General features: G+C 50.4%; 1 protein-coding gene across 1 annotated transcript in view; it reads left to right on the forward strand.

The window, feature by feature from the left end:
* Positions 1-8,633: 8,633 nt before the first annotated feature.
* Positions 8,634-17,041, forward strand: part of LOC143166677 (protein cramped-like) — a gene marked incomplete at its 5' end in the record, with an annotated part of 55,258 nt that continues 46,850 nt past the window's right edge. Inside the window, one exon of the mRNA XM_076351267.1 lies at positions 8,634-8,746. Coding sequence (XP_076207382.1) covers positions 8,634-8,746 — 113 coding nt within the window. The remainder of the gene's footprint in view (positions 8,747-17,041) is intronic.

A 17,041-nucleotide genomic window follows, 5' to 3' on the forward strand; every position in this document is an offset into this window, starting at 1 on the left:
AAACATGGTAACTGCTTTAGAGCTTATGGTTCTGGCAGCAAAATTTAATGCTGTTTCTTTTAATAATAGTTAAGCCATATCATCTAAGGTTTCTGGCTTGTTTGAGATGTGAATTTGTTTTATAGATTATAAATATACCTATATAGTGTATGTATAAAGCAGAATGCCTGTCCTTACTGATTATTTTTTGTACCATATTGTAAATTATATTATTTATTCTTTACCAATTTTGGAAAAAGGTGTTTTGGTTATTTAATATAATATACAAAAGCTGTTAAACTTCCTCTGTTTAAATTTCCAATTCAACTTGTAAAGCTGTTTTTATTCTTGTGCATAAATACATACTAATACTTGGTCTAACTTATGTCCAGTGTGTTACTTGCCCTTCACGCCCTATCAGATTTTTCCATTAACCTTTATTTACATAACAGTGGCCCCTGGGGGGGTGTCTAAAAATTTGTCCGTAAGGCCAAGCCTTCCGAGGTGAAATTCTAGTTTCAGTGAAATCAGTGGCATAACTTCCACTGACATCTCCCATCCCAGAATTTTCATGGTTTTCACCACAGTGAGAGGTTTTGGTTGGGTTTGGTTTTGCTTTGCAGCTTCCATTCCCAGTAGCGTCCGCTAATTGTGCGCGTCAGAAATGGGTCAAACCAGAGGGCTGTCTGTCCTGAACGTCCTCTCTTTGTCCATGGTCACCTGTAACAAGGGGAAGAAAGGAAAAAACCAACCAACCAAACAACAAAAAAAACTACCAAGCAAAAGGGTACAATAAAAAGGGTATCGTATATCTTGGTTTGGGTTTTTTTTCCCCCTAGGTTGTTTTTTTTCCTTCACAGCTTCAGATAAGCAGGAACTTAGATGTAGAGGTGGTATTCAGGCCATCACGTTTTATATAGCCACTACCAGAAAAACTTTTTCACCTTGAGGACAGTCAGGCAGGGGAACAGGTTGCCCAGAGAGGTTGTGCAGTGTCTCTCTTCAGAGCTTTCCAAGACAAAACTGAATAAAGCCCAGAGGATGCTGGTCTGATCTAGCTCACCCTGCTTTGAGCAGGAGGTTAGACTCTAGTCCTGAGGTTCCTTTCAAGCTGAATTATCCTGTGATCTTTGTCATGAACTAGTTCCTTTTGGTACACATTTAGGATTTTGGTCTCTGCAATATGCAATGGCAGCTTTAGTTTAATTACGCGTTGAGAAAGTGCAAGAGTGTTCTTAAAACTAGATGATAAGAAATGAGGAACGTTTTAAAAAGCTCAACACAAACCCGCGTAGTAATATTCTTTGATGCTTCCTTTCCATCCAAAGAGTGAGGACTTATCTCTACCACTTGTGTACTGAGAAAACTGGACTGCGTGACCAAGTTTGAGCTCTTTCCGTGCAGCTTCTCACCTCTACCATGCTGTGACAAAGGCTCACAGCTAAGAGAGACCTTCACTTCTTTCCCACCTTATGTCAAAGCTGGTACTGAATCCTACCACTTTCTTTTCTCACAGACTATCTAATTTTGCCCTTAATGACCAAAACTTAACACTGTCAAAACAGAAGGAATGAGTCGGAAGTAACAAATGATTAGTAAAGTAAGAAATGGAGCAAAGCAAGATGTTGCAGTTAGAGTGCACATTTTTGGTGTGGTGGTGTTTTGTTTGAGGTTTTTTTTAATCCTTCAAGACAAAAGCAGCAGTACGGCTGCTTCCAAATTTACTTCTTGGCATATGGAAAGCTGTGGAGCCATTAAGTAAAATCTCCAGCTGAAAAAGTTAACTTGTAATGTTACTATCAACCAAAAACGTTTGGCTAAAACGGCCATGCAACTGTTGGCTCCTCGAGTGTAACTGTACCAGCTCCTGGGAGCACAGGTTCTCCAGGAAACCAGTGGCTTTCGCGTGGCAGTTGCCCAGCGCTGCTTCAGCCGTGAGCGATTTACGGACACCGTTTCCCGGGACAGGGACCGAGGTGAATTCTAGCAGGTGGATTGTTTACTGTCAGGTTGCACGCTGGGGTCGATAGCTGTGTATGCACGTTGCCTCCCCACCAGCTGCGCTTCGTGAGACTGAGGTGTGACCCTCTCCTCTCCTCTCCTCTCCGACAAAGCTGGGTGAAGCGTCAGAGGTTCCCAACAGACGCGGTGCTGAAGTCACCAGGTTATAAAGTCGCCTCTGCGGTTACTCCTTATGGTGGTTTTCCTCCCGCGTTTCGCTTTACCTTGACGTTTTTGGGTGAAATGCCCGTATGAGGCCCCCGGGGCCGGGCAGCACGACTGAAGCGCGGACCGGAGCCGACCCCTCTCGGGGCCGTGGCAGCCGCTTGCCACAGGGCGCCCCCCCTCAGCGGACAAAAGCCGGCCTTTTTCGCCCGGGAGGCAGGGCCGGCTGGGCTCGTCCGTGGGGAAGGGACTACACGCTCCGGAGCCCGCCCTCGGGAGCGGGCGGCTGCGGCCGGGGCTGCGGAGGGGCGGCTGCCGGGCCGGGCCGGGCCGCGCCCCCTCAGCGGGCAGACGACCAGGCCAGCTGCGGACGCCGCACCCCTCTGCCGGCCGCTTACCGTCGCGGTGCCGCTGCCCTACCGGGCCCTTTAAATGCCCTCCCCCCGCTCGTCCCGCTCCGCCTCTCAGCCAGTGTGGTTCTGCCGTTCCCTCTGACGGACGCGCGGTCTTACCAATGGGAGGCGGCCCGGATGAATGACGACGCGGGCCCTTTTCAAGCTTCCCTCCCTCTGCGAGGCTCACCGGACAGGCGGGATGTCGACCGGGCGGGCTGCGCTCGATAGGCTGCTCGACGTGATGGGCAGTTGGGTCAACCAACGGTGGGGCAGGGCGGGCCCGCCGGCGCTACCTGCGGTCCAGGCAGCCGAGGAGGAGCGCCGCGCGCGAGGCTGTGGAGTGGAGCCCGTCGTCCGCCACCATGTTCCAGGGCCCCGAGGCCGACTCGGCCAAGCCCAGCTCCAGGTGGCGCAGCGGGGGTGGATTGGCGGTGCGGGGGTGAAGGGGGGAACGGGAAGAGCCGTGCGGCGGCGCAGAGCCCGCGGCGGGGCTTTGTTCGGGGTGAGGGAGAGGCGGGAGAGGCGCAGGCTGAGGCTGAGGCTGCGGCTGCGGCGCGGCGCTGAGGGCGGGTGCTCCGGCTGCGGCGCGGCGCTGAGGGGCGGGAGGCAGATGGGGGGGCTCTGGCTGAGGGGAGCGGGTCCGTGCTGGGGGGGCCTTTTCGGCCGCGGTGGGCGGGAACGCCGCCCCCCATCCCTCCGGTAGCTGCTGGGGCAGGAGGCCGGCGCAGGGCGGCGGCGCTCGCCGCCTGCCCGGTGACCCTGCCGTGCCTCAGTTTACCTCTGCCGCGCCCCGGGGGCGGGGGGGGGTGGCGCCGCCGGCGGAGCGGGCGGTGTGGGGAGCGGCGCCGCGCCGCGCTCCCGGCGGTGCGTGCCGCCTTGGGCTCGGGGCCACGCCTGGGACACGCGGAGAGAGAGCGGGCAGGGCCGGTCCCCGTGGGGCTGCAGCGCTCGGCGCCGGCCCCGGCCCGCCGAGAGGGGGGTTGAGCTCCTGCTGGGGGTTACCGAGGTGGAGAGGGCGTCTGGATCCCGAGGGGATTCCCGTGCGGGAGGAGAGGCCTGGCGCTGTGGAGGCCCTCCTTCCCCCGTGTTTGTACCTCCTCAGGGAGGGAGGAGGAGGACGTGGTTACGCTCTGTGAAGCGTTGAGAGGATCCGACACAAACGCCTGCATAAGCATAAGCAGATGTTACCTTGTTTTCGCCCTATGAAGTTGAACTATATTGTTATACTTGGACGAGGGCGTATATCGTAATAACTTGGAGCTGGAGTGATTAATCCATCTGTGAGGTAATTATGTGCTCGGAGGGGAAGGAAGGAAGTGTTTTGAAACTGCGTAAGGGTGCTCTAAGTTTGCCTTTTATTCCAGTCGCTTTAAGCTATGACCTGGTTGTAAAAGACTCCTGAGGATGCTCTGCCCTTAGTATAGTCTCCGAGAAGCTTCTCTTCTCATCGTAATTTTGGACCGTGTTTAACTTATAAATTTGGTTTCTGGATGGAGTCTGGAATGCAGATCATCATAACTTTAGTTAACAGCAAGCAAAGGTGGTCGTGTTACAGCTTGTTCTCTGGCATTGTGGCAGAGTGTTTTCATCGTGCCTGAGAACAATCTATAGCAACGCAGACAACTATATAAACGGACTGGCACAGCAAGCATGCTTACTGCAGCACTGCAATACATTACGTTATTGGATTTTATAGTGGTCTCCGAGATGGTGACTATTGACGTACGGCCTGTGCTGTCAAAAGCAAAAAGTACTTGGTTTAAGGGCACTTTTTCCAGAGCTTATTCTATTAATTCCCTAAAATTAATATTTGATGATAACTTTATTTGATGGTAACTTTACTTGATGATAATGCAAATCCTTTTGCAGTTCTTGATGTGTAGAAGTTTCTCTAGTTAAAACTGAGCCTAATTCAAAATCCTTGCAGCAACCACCAACAGCTGTGGAAGTGGGAAAAAATAACTCTTCCTAATGTGAAAATCTTTGTGAGGAAATTATAAACAAATGCGTTGCATTTCATAATACAGGGGTGTTACTGTTAGAAATAAATTATGTGAAAAATATCTTAAAGGAAAGCTTCCACTGAAATCATTGTCCAGTGAGACGTGTCTCTAGTGATCCAGTTAATGTGTACAGTGATACAGCGAACAACTAGTTTTATTTTATTAAACTTTGTATTTTTAAGGAAGTTTTGCTTTTCCAAAATAAAACAAGGAATTGCGTGTCTAAGAGTTGCTGTTGCTCTGAAAGCAAAGCAGGACAGAGTTGTATCATTCTACTGTTGGTGCACGCTATAAAGCTCTTATGTATCCTCAATTCAGCTCGTATACGAGCAGTTTCACAACTACTGTATAGAGCTGAAAATGTTAACTGTGGCCATCTTGGAAATGTAATACACGTGTTCCCCTCTGCCCCATCAGTTTTATGGCAGAGTACTGCAGAGCTTTCAGATCAAGAGCATAACTGACTTAGCAAAGCTTGCTGTTTGTTTATAAGGTGAGTGAGCTATTTAATGAGCCATGAGTTTGTATTGATCCATCAGCAGGAGTGCCCCCAGGAACTTTCTGGTCTTTGCTTGAGAGCCTGGTGTTCCAAACCTTAACACCTGCTTTCTGCTAGTTACCTTAGTGATGGTCTCTGGCATATAATGCAACTCTCCGATTTTACCTGCTTTATTAGAAGTGTCTGAAAACTAGTAGGACTTCAGTGTTTAACTTTCAGGGAGAATTAAAAAAAATATATATTTAATTTATATAGCCAGTGTCTTGAAGTAATGGATAAGCCTTGGCGCACCTCTTCCGTAGGTCAGCTGAAAGGTTTAATGAGGAAAAGGCATTCAAATTCAAGTGTGTTAGAATGTAGGAAAAAAAGATGACAAGAACTAATTAAAATTCTTCAAGCCTGCCAGAAGAGAACAAAGCAATTAGTAGAGGCTTTTAAACTTACAGGGTAGGGTTCTTAATTTAGCTGTTCTAGATGAATTGACAGACTTCTAGTCTACTGGAGGGAAGTGGGAGAAGAGACAGATTTAGATTGCATAGAAAACAAAGGGTTTTTTTCATTACTGTTTAACAGAATAAAACAACGCCTCCCCCCCCCGCCCCCTGCCAAAGGAAGAAAGAAGATCTAACTTATCTGGCTGCAAGACACAAAAATATCTCTATGTAAACTGGCATAGTACCAATATAAACTAAAATTACTATAAAGTATAAACTAAAATTAATATAAAGTGTATGTTGAATTTCCTTGTACTCTGTTGAAGCAGCTCACGCTGGCTTATCAAGTTTAGCATGCTGTTTTCCTTTGGTAGGATTCACAGGCCAAATCTTACCTTCTTATTTGGTATGGGAGACCTGCGCATCTCACTCTGATCTAGAACTGAGTGTCATGGGAGTACAAGGAGGTCAGCAATGCTCTAGAGGCTACATGGCAAGAAAATAGTTTTGTATTCTCCCCAGTTTTTGGCTGAAGTGAAGGAATGCAAAACCCTGTCCTCTGTGCTATGATAAGCTGGAAGACCTTGTTGCTGTACTTCAGTATTTTTGGTAATTCCTGTGAATGACTTAGTTATCTGACTTTGCATTAGTTAGAATTTTATGGACCTGGTGCTGCAGTCGCTTGAAAGTTTATGGAATATTTGGAAGGTTCCTAGCAATTAGAAGTTTCTGAAATTGAGGAGGCAAATCCACTTTGTGTATGTAGAGTCAAGACATTCTTTTGCGCTATGCTGGCAGAAAAGGTCACCTCTTATGCTGATTTCAAAGTGCCTCATAAGCACCTCAGGTGATGCCTCTGACTTATTCATTGCAACAGTAGGGTTTTCTTAGTATGTATACTGAGCTGAAAATGGGAGGACGATACAAGAGCAATCAGTGGTGGATTTCTTTTGATGCTTAATTAAGTTTGTTAACTGAATAATCAAGACCTTTAATCTTAAAATGGGGTTTCTCTAGAATTTTTTTCTGCAATGGATCTTCAGTCCAGTTGCAGGAATGAGAACTAATTTGATTCTTATGACTGGTTGTTTTTCTTAAACCAAAAAAATCTGAATGTAGTTATTTTGTTATTCCCTCCTACGCTTGTAGGCGTGTGTTAAAAAACCTGCGTGGTAAATGGAGTGAATCTGTAATGTAAGAAACTCCATCCGTATAAACTACATTTCTCTTCCTTTCAATCTCTTTGATAGTATACTTAGAACTCAAGAAAGACTAGATGCGTTAAAAAAAAAAAAAAGCTGAAAAGAATGGGTAAAGTCAGAAATCGCTTAAATTACATGAGGGATACTAGCAGACCTATTTCTTTAACAGGAGCCCCTTCCCAAACTCCTCTAGGGTGGTTTTGTGGGTTTTTTTTGTTGTTGTTGTTCCCTTTTCTCTTCCTTCCATCTCCCAAGTTTAAATGCTTAAACTGCCTCATGATTTCTGGACCATTGTGAATGACCAAAATACATAATTTGCCTAGATGATGTCTGTTTTATAGCAGTTTTAGACCTTCTAAGATATGTAGAAAGCCTATAGCACAGTTGGATCTGTAGTCTGTTGGATGCTAAATTGTAAATAAACCTTCTGCTCCGATATGATCTTACCTGTGCAGTGGACGAGACAGTTGTCCTGTCTACTGAAATTCTAGTTAGTGCCTCAAGCTAAAGGGGTTCATTAAATCCACAGTTGTACTAAGGGTTAAAATATTGAAATTGGCCAGTAAAGACAGTCTCTCTGAGGCTGGTTCTGGCTATATAAACTACTCCCAGACTAAAAGAGGAACTTTTTTCCTCCTTCCTCTCAAAGAGGATAGAACGGCTTTCTGCATCCTGAGATCTGAAATGCTGACAAAGCTCATTTTCTGACAGGGTAGCCAAATATCTCTGCTATTGTGAAATTAAATCTTAGAGTTAAATTGGCGTATATCTTGGCTCCGAGAGGAACCTCTTTTTATGCCTGGCAGATATCTAACCTGAAACGGCTTGCTCCTGTCACAGATCTATGGAGGGGATGTGTTGTATTAATTCAAAGAATTCTGTTCAGGTGGAGTGGGATAAAGATCTTGCAATTTATAACTTTTACCTGTATAAAAGTAAAGGTTAGTTTAGGTCCCAGACCAGGTATTCAAATTAGAAGAGGTATAACTCACCTGTTACTATTGCTCAGCTGCTAAGATTGTGGGTAATTGGTCAAGCAGACATAACTGCAAAAATTATTTTTGATACCTAGGTATTCATTGCTTTCCCATGCTTTTTCTGTTAATTGTCCAATTAATTCCACTGATTCTACTCCCACGCAGTAGTTCAGTTCCTTTTCAGGACAGGACCTGAAGTCTGTTGAGCAAGGCATAGGTATTAACTGTGGACTTACTACTTAAGGACAAGCATGACTTCTGGTAGGTTTTCAAGAAGTCAGTCCATTTCTGTTGTAACCTCCAATTTTTATGAGGATCTGTTTGATACACCGAAGCGCAGAGCTTTGGTTGTAAGGGATTTCCATCTTGACCACTAAAAATTTGGCTTCTTGGCATTCCACTTTTCCATTCTAAACTCAACCATTGGTTATCATATTAGCTACTGTAGAAACTAGCAAATTTTTTTTTGTAGTTATGAAATGTCTGCTTTTAACTAAAAGTCAGTGGGTTTCAATTGTGTTACAGGTACAAAGTCAGTGCGTGCAGTTTTGCAGAAAGTCTGATTCTGTAATGGTTATTTTTAAAAGGCTAACCAGAGTTGTACGTCTTAATCTCCTGTTGCTTCTGGAAGACCACAGTTAGCATGGCCATTTGTTCTGGTGGCACTGTTATGACCATTCCAAGTAATCGTAGGTAACATAATGATCAAATTGACTGACAAAGGAGGCTGGCAATATTTGTGCTGAACTTGAGAATATTTTATTAGAACAGCTCTTGAAAAGTAAATACTTCATGGACGTAGCAGAATTACCTGAAGTAACTTCAGATCAGAGTAGTTATTCATAACATACAAGGGAGAATGGGGAGGGGACATCAAATACGTTGAATGCTGTAAATTTCAAACAAACTTTTCTCTCTCGCTTCTCTCATTCTGCAATGTAGGGTGTTGAAGCCCCCTGGAGGAGGTTCTAGTAATCTCTTTGGGAACACAGAAGAAGTTTCTTCTTCAAGCAGGCCACACCGGATGGCATCCAATATCTTTGGAGCATCAGAAGAACCTCAAAACATTCCAAAAAGAACAAACCCTCCAGGTAAGAGCAGCCACCTCCTTCAGCACAGTTGGGCTCTGAATTGCAGCACAGAACTGGTTTCGTATTCCTAAAGTGGAACACTGTGATCTGTCTGTCTTTTTTAGTTGCATTTTTACAAATTGAGTGGGCTTGAACAATAAATCTATTCAGACTGCTGAATATATGAATATTTCGGTGATCTACATGTTCACAGACTTCTTAGCACATCATCCAAGTCTAATTCTTTTCGAGTTGAGGTCTAGGAAAAGATGAAAGGAAACTGCTTCTATTCTAAAGCTGTGTCATCAGTTAGCTGCAGCAAGTACAGCGGTGAATCTGAGATCCTCTAGTGAATTCTTGTAACAAAGGATTTCAACTAGTATCTTCAGGCAAGCAAAAGTAAGTCTCTAGGCAGTAGGGTCCTAGAAGTCTTTGAACTCATATCTTTTTAAAATTTTTTTAATATAGTGTGGTAAAACTAAGTCATCTAGAAAAAAAGCTAACAACTGCCTTGCAGGGGGAAAAGAAAGTGGTATTTTTGAGGATTCTAGTTCTGCTCAGCCTCGTCCACGCATGAATCCACCTGGTGGGAAGACAAGTGATATCTTTGGATCTCCTGTATCTACCAGCGTTGTGCGAGCACACCCAAACAAGCCTAAGGTATTTGTACTTCTTTCGCTGTCAAACCAAGAAGCTAGCAGCTCAGTGAGTTGCCTTACAGTCTTGTCACAATGCAATGCCGGTATTCTTTTTAAGATGACAGACCTGAATTATGCATAGGGTGACTTCAAATTAGACAGTTATTCCTGAAGTCTCTTTCTGATAGCTTGTTATCTTTGGTATATCAGATCTCAGCGTGCTCTGTAGTTTGCAGTCAAACTATTAATTAGACTATGGATGTGTATTCAAAAAAAAAAAAAAATGCTTCTGAAGCCTTTGGTCTTCCTTGTAAGTGAGGTACAGCTGGAGTTCTTGGCACACAGTCAAGAGGCATTTAAGCTAGATAGGGAGGAGACACTTCTCTTTATTCTGCCGTTTGGCAGAGGTGATCTTGATACCAATTCTGGAAAGTCGGTGAACACCAGTGAGCTACAGTCATAAATCTTCATGAGGCCTGGCTGTGCCTTTCACCTCTCTTAAATATATGTATCTCCATTCAGCATGAAAGCACTTTAGCACGAGACTAAGCTTAAGTGATCAACAGCTAACTCAAGATCAGCTCTGAGTGTCAGGTCCAGCATGCACTTGATTTTGTGATGTCAGACAAAAGCGTGTCTTGCTATATGAGTTGTCATTTTTTGATCTTAAAGCTGGGATGTGTAATAGTTGGAGAGGCTTGTAGTTATGACCAAATCTGGTTTTGGATAAAAGGAGGATACATTGCCAATTACTTTATTTCTGTATTTAAATGCTCTATATTTGGATTTACAGCCTGCTGCCTTACTCTAAGTAGATACTATTAAGTGAGCAGCTACTGTTTTGGCAATGCTTTTGACATGTCGGATAGCCTGGAAACTTAACATCCCATGAAACACGGCTTGTTGTCTTTGTGCTGAAAAAGTAGTAGTAGTAAATAAAAAACCAGTCCCCCCTGGGCTGCAACCCCGACCCACACCCTGTGGGTGTCGGGCCTCTGAGGAGCCCCTTGGTCCCTCTGCACATCCACCCGTAGTCTCTCAGCACGTACGGAGACCGCGGTCCCTTTCGGACAGGGACCGTCTCTTCGTTTTGCACCTCTCCAGCGCGAAGCAGTGACGCCCTGCTCCTTCAGATGGGCTCCTTGCTGCTGTCCACTTCACCTACCAAATCAAGAGATGGTGACGTTGCATGCCATCCGACACCGTGTTTTATTCCACTGCATCCTGGTGAATTAATACTTGTGCGTTTAAAAAGAGGTGGATGTTCTCGGGTGGCTGTGGACAGGGAGTGTTAGTTTGTGGTCTGTGTTAGCTGCTCTTGTGAGGCCAGCAACATTTTTGTAGGCCACTACAGGAGTCCAGTGTGCACGTGTCCCCTGCCAGGCCCAAGCAGGAGGCTTGGAGCAGCGAAGGGCAGCGTGGTGCCCTTTCCCCTGGAGCGAGGGGCTCTGCCCTCAGCCCACCAGAGGTCATTGCTTGGTCTCCTGCTCTCGGCTCTCTCCTCACGAACCGGAGGGCTGGCTCCTGGCCGTGCCACAGCTTTCTTCATCTCAGGGAGCCCCACGGTCAGCGCTGAGGCTGTGCGGCTGCTATCAGCCTTCAGCCCTGCACTGGGGCATCGGACATGGCACGGGGCGAGGCACGGCAGGGGCTTGGCGTCTCACCCAGCCTTTCTCTCTGCTTGCAGCCCAGCTACCCGCTCCCCAGCCCTGCTGGCACTTCAGTAGTGGGGACCAGGGGAAAGAGCTTTCCTGGCCGGGGCAATGGGAGAGTTGGGTGCAGAAATGCTTTCTAGGTTGGTGCTGGGAGCCCCCGAGGAGGAAGCAGCCTGTCCAAAGGTGCCTGATCCTCCCCTGCCCATCAGGAGACCCTGCTGCTCCTCAGGGGTGGCAGTGCCCAAGGAGGCGCCATTGGCTGCCTGCTGCCCGCCCTGGCAGGCCCTGGGATGCACAGCAAGGCACTGGGAGGTCCCTGGGTGCCATGAGAAAGGCACAGCAATTCAGCAGTGTAAAATGGAAATGGTATATTTCTATGTAGGCAAAGTCAGGTCCCCGCAAAATCAGGGCTTTTCAGGAAAAAATAGCCTGCAGAGCATTAACAGACTGACCCAATCTCATGGAGCGCCGTTAAGCCTGCCTGGGCTCTGGAAGCGTCACTGCCACCGCCTGCATGGAGTCCCTGCGGAGCCCAGGCAGGGTGCCCAAAAGCCAGCAGTTCCGAGCTGCCTTCCCTCCTACTGCACAGCCCGCTCTCAGGCCCCCTGTTGCATGCATTGTGGCAACCCAGGTGTCTGGAGAGGAGTTTTCGGAGGTGTCCCCCTCTCACCTCAGCTCCACCCTGCCTTTCTAACCAGGAGGTGTCGAACAAAAGGCTTGGGAGCCCGAGCAGAGCTTTGGCAGAGTCAAGCTACCCAGCTGAAAAGCTGCCCCCCCCCATAACGGTTCCTGCCTGGGGTTTCATTGGCCCTGCGGCACACGGTGGTGCCTGCACAGCTCTGGGTACCCCTGACAGCGCTGGCCTGGGTGCCCCACTGTGCGAGTCCACGGATGCTTCCCCCTGCAGCTCTGCTCCCCTGGGTGCCCAGCACTACTCTTCCTTCTCCTCCTCCTCCTCTGCCTGTCCTCTCCCCCCGAGGAAAATCCCCTCCTCAGCAGGGACGTGCAGCCGCAGCAGGGCAGACTGCCAGAGACCAGGAGGCACACGGGCCACAAAGAGCAGGGCTGCAGCCAAGCCGGTACAGCAAAGCCTTGGGAGAGGGCTGCCCGTGGAGCAGGACTGAAGCTCCAGCCCTCTTCCCTGCAGTGGCCTTTCCCTGCCCCACCAAAGCTCACCCACTGTCGAGTGCACATTTCACAGCCACCGATGAAAGACCCACAGTGTCAGACCCAGTGGTTTGCAGATGGGGCTTTACTGAACAGAAGGAAGCGTTGGTGATAACAGCCTGGCTGGCCGGCACTGGCGCTTGTCATGCTGGAGGAGGCTCTTGCTGGACATCTCTCTCAGGAGCCTCTGTGCCCGAGAGGCTCTCCTGGCACTCGCCGATGTGGACTAGATCTGCTCCCCAGAGCTGCGGAGTTGAAAACAAAGCTCTGTAGTCTTGTATGCACAGGGAGGTGCAGAGCAACTCTACAAGTCTAGTCAGGACACACGTGGTGGGATCTGCTTCTGTCTGGAGAGAGCAGGCCCGTAGTCCCTGTAATGCAATCCCAGCCTGCTGCTCTCCACGCCACGAGGGCTGTCAGGAAAAGACCCTCTTTGCCCAGGGGCTGCGGGGAGTCAAAGGAAGAAAGGGCACTGCCGGCCAGGGCCAAACACTGGGCATGTTTGGAGATCCTTACCTGAGGGACGACTCCTCACCACCACGGCAATGGGCTCTTCCCTCTACCTTCTCAAGGAGGCGGGTCGCTGCTCCTCGCAAAGCCCAGTAGGTCCATGGGGAAAGGCTCCTACCGCAGCAAGGACAAAGTCTCACATCTCAACCGAGACCCTCCTGCCTCTCCCCTCTCCCAGTTGCCCCCACCCCCACGGTCCCATTCAACCTCACAGCCCCCTCGGTGCCGGCTGTGCTTGGGGCTGCAGAGCGGCACCTGGCATTGGGGACTGACCTGTGCCCTTGTCGAGGCACAAGAAAGGAGAGGATGCTGTCTGTATCCAGCCCCGAGGCTCTGGGATTTGCTTCCCCCACCCACAGCTGGGTCACCAGCCCCCAGCTGGCCCAGGTCTGGCCTGAAGCTGGCCCACACTCACCTTTTCAGAGGTGAGGACCCTGAAAGGCAAAGACTCAACTTGTCCTCTGGGCTCTCCTCATCCTCCACGGATGGCTCTTTTCTGCCCTCTCCCCACCACTCTGGAGTGTCACGAATGCAGGAGCCCTGCACAGAGAGAGAGGGGTGAGCACGGGAGATGTTGCTGGGCAGCAGAGAAGGTGCCTCGAGCTGGTACGGCCCCACACAGGACAGTCAGCCCCCACGCTCCTAGGGCTCAGGGACCTTCCCACCTTGGCCCCCCCGCAGGAGAGGAATGCTCCTTTCCTAATTGTTTTTCACTGCCTGCAGTACCTGGGCCTCCCATTGCTCTCGCTCTTCTTTCCAAGCCTTCGGGGGTGCCACTTTTGCCCTTGCCTTCTGCTGGTACTTCTTGCGCAAGGAGTCCCAGAGCTTGCGTCGTTCCTCCTCCGTGCACACGCGGGGCTGTGCCTGCAGGGCCATGGCAATGCAGCAGCAGGCAGTGTTAGTCTCCCCGGCGGAGGGCTGCGGGGATTTTAGGTCTCCCCCTCCCTCCTGCCCCTTCTTTTCAGCCTCTCCGTCAGCCCTGCTTTGCTCGCAGTCCTCACAGGCCCGACCGCAGAGCCTTTCTGCAATGACCCCTGAGCCAGGTGACCATGGGGCTGAAAGCAACCCAGCTGCTTGCGATCCCAGACAAGCCTGGCAGTGCCGTCGCCATTACAAACACCACCAAATCAAGTCTTTGGGTGTTTCTGGGGATGACAGAAGTGAAGGCTGTCTTCTAAATGGACAGAACGACCTGCTGCCTCTTGAGAAATTCTCGGGAGAAGTGCTTCAGCCTTCAGCTAAGCAGACGGCAAGGCGTCTTGTAAGGCATGACATCCGTAGAACTATGCTTTTCTACAGGTGGATACGACACAGTCCCTCCAGGAGCCCATACCACGTACCGGTCCTGCCCTCCTCTTCCCTGGCCTAGCAGGGGGTGCAGGTTGGGGTGCAGCTTCCCGCAGTTGTTGGCTGCTGCGTGCCTCTTTCCCCGACCGACGCCACTGCAGCACTGCCAGCTCGCTGCAGACACACAGCGGGAGGAGGTGGTGTGAGCACAGGGGGACTGCTCTCCAGCCGGGGCTCCCAAGCTGGAGCTTGCAGAAGGCAGCTCTGCCGAGAGGCCGATGCCAGGAAAGCACCTCTCTCCCCTGGTGCTGCGGGGGGCGGGAGGAAGGGCACTGCGGGAGAGGAAGCACTGCCCGTGTCTGGAGAGATTTACCACTTGAGCTTGTCCTGCAGATCCATCTGGTCATCCCTCTGCCCCCTGCCATTGCGGGCGACCTGCCCCAGGATGCACGTCACCACCTCCCACAGGGCCCGGTGTGTCCGTGGGGAAAGGCTCCTGCAACAGCAAGGACAAAGTCTCTCTGACCCTTCAGCCGTGACCCTCCTGCCTCTTCCCGCACCCAGCCCCACACATACGTGGCCCCATTCGGCCCCACAGCCCCTTTGAGGCAGGAGGAGTTGCAAGCCCCGGCTTTGGCCCCTGCCATCGGGCTCTAACCCAGCTCCTTCCCGTGGCTGGAGAAATCCCCGGGCGCTCTGTGCAGCCCCGTGGCTCAGCGGTTGGCTTCCTTGACCCACCACCGGTGGCTCACCACCACCCCACTGCCCCAGGCCTTGGCTGGAGCTGGAGCACTCTTACCGCTTAGGGGGGACAGCGTCATCCTCGTGGACTGTGGGTGGCTCTTCTCTGGCCTCTTCCCACTCCTCCATCATCGTCTCCAGGAGGTCGGGGCTGGAATCCCCCGTCTCCGTGCTAGTCGGGGGGCTGACTGACGATTGCTCAGAGGAACTGGATTCCTGCGCAGGAAGAGACTCTCATACAACAGCCCCGCACCCGGAGGGTGCTGCTTCCCAGCATGCAGACCCCCTGACCACTTCTGGCAGGGACGCTAGCGGGACGGGGAAAACCAGGAGACGGACCTCAGCACTCCCTTGGGGTGACGCCTGAGTGTCACCAGGGTTTCACTACAACGCCCTGTCACCCCTCTTGCTCGGGAAAGGCAGCAGTCACCCGCCCAGCTCTGCTGCAGCAACGCTCCTATGACGGCTTGGGTGCTAGAGGTACCTTGCAATCTCAGCCCCCCTGGAGGAGAAAGTGCTCTTTTTCTGCAGGAATTCAAAGTACCTGGCTCCTCTGCGTCTCCTCTTGTCTCTTAGCCTTCGCTTTGGGCGTCCCCTTTTCTCTCTTAGCCTTCGCTTTGGTCGCTGGCGGGGTTTGCCGTTTACTTTTTTGGTCTTCCGCCAGCTCTGTTTTCTTCTTTTCCTTTTCAGCCAAGTATTTCTGGATGTGTTCTGGAAGCTTCTCCTTCGTCTTTGAGTGTTTATTCTGGAGGGAGACCAAAAGGCAACAGCAGGCAGCTTAGTCTGCCCTGCAGAGGGCTGAGCTGTTTTCATTCCTACCCTCCCTTCTGCCCCTTCTCTTCTGCCTCTCTGTCCACGCTGGTTTGCTCCCAGGTTCCTGCAGGCTCCACCAAAGAGCCTGTCTGTAATGACCAGGGAGCTAAGCGACCACCAGGCTAAAAACCACCTGGCAGCTGGCTATCCCAGACAAGCCCTGCAGTCACGTTGCCGACAGAAACATCCACAAGTAAGGTCTTTGGGTGTGTTTCATGCGGCTAATGGAAGTGAAATGGCAGAGTAACCCGCCTCTCTTCAAGTAAGCACCAAAGCAACTAGTCAGTGGTCCCGTGAGCACAGAGTGAAGAATCTTGTGAGAATCGGCGTGCATGGAGCGGCGCTTCTTTACAGTCCAGTACCACACGCTCACTGCAGCAGCCCATGTCAGGTACCTTTTCTTTCCTCTCAATAGTTCTGGCAACGAAGTCTACTGTTCTGGGTTTGACCGGAGGAATTAGTTTCTCTTTCTCCTCCTTTTCCTTCAAGGACCTCCCCTGGATGGCCGGTAGCTGCCTGCAAAGACACAACAGGGTGCGTTGGCAGGAGCGCAGGAGGAGCTGGTTCTGCATCTTGTGCTTCCAAGTGGCGCACCTCCTTCTGCAGCAGAATGCGCTCTACTTGCCTCCTTGTGATCAAGTCCACAGAGACAGAGAAGACCCCAAGCTGTCAGACTCACATGTGCCCAACAGCCCCACTAAAACTCAGGATGCCCAGGTCTAGGCCCTCTCTTGCTGGAGCAACGAGAGGAACAGGGTCCCATGCTCGGAGGTACCGCTACGCCCTCCGGGTCAGGGCACTGAAGTCTGCTCAGTGGTCCAAAATACAGAGCGCTCACAGGCTGTACGAGCACATTGGGCGCCGGGGACGCAGTGTCAAAAGGAGGAGGACACGACCCCGTGAGAAAAGCAATCCTGCTGCTGAGCTCTCTTTGGCCCTTCTCTTTTGCAGGCCATAAGACAGGCGTGAGCATAGAAGAGGCTTCTGGTTAATCGGAGGGATCCTCTGCAGTAACTAACTGCAGAGCACTGTTCTCAGCAAACAGAAAGGTCGGGGTCATTTCCGTCTGAAGGGAAAGCCAGAAAGACCTTCCGCTCCTGGAATGAGCATTTGCAGTTAGTTACTCAACAGATCTGCACACCAGGAGGAGCACAGAAAGAAATGGTGCTGCCGGCAGAGTCTCCCAAGAAGCTAGAAGATGCTTGCCATGCACCAAGAAACCATTAGTTAGTGGGACGAGGGATAACCGCACTTGGAGTTCGTCTAGCCTCTGTGTCCAGGAGAAACATCGCACTCCCACCGAGACGAGAGCACGGGGTCACCCTCATCCATTTTTGCAAGTGTCTCACCTGGCACGAGGCTCACTCCCCTCAGCTTTCTGACCCTGCTCTGACTTTACAGTCATCGCGGGTAACCGCTTTGGAGAAAGCCTTGCTCGACGAAGGAGACGCTTCTCGGCAAGATCCTCTAGAAACAGGAAAAGAGACGATTCTTCAGGACAGTAT

This window comes from Aptenodytes patagonicus, chromosome 13, assembly GCF_965638725.1.
Source record: "Aptenodytes patagonicus chromosome 13, bAptPat1.pri.cur, whole genome shotgun sequence".
NCBI lineage: Eukaryota > Metazoa > Chordata > Aves > Sphenisciformes > Spheniscidae > Aptenodytes > Aptenodytes patagonicus.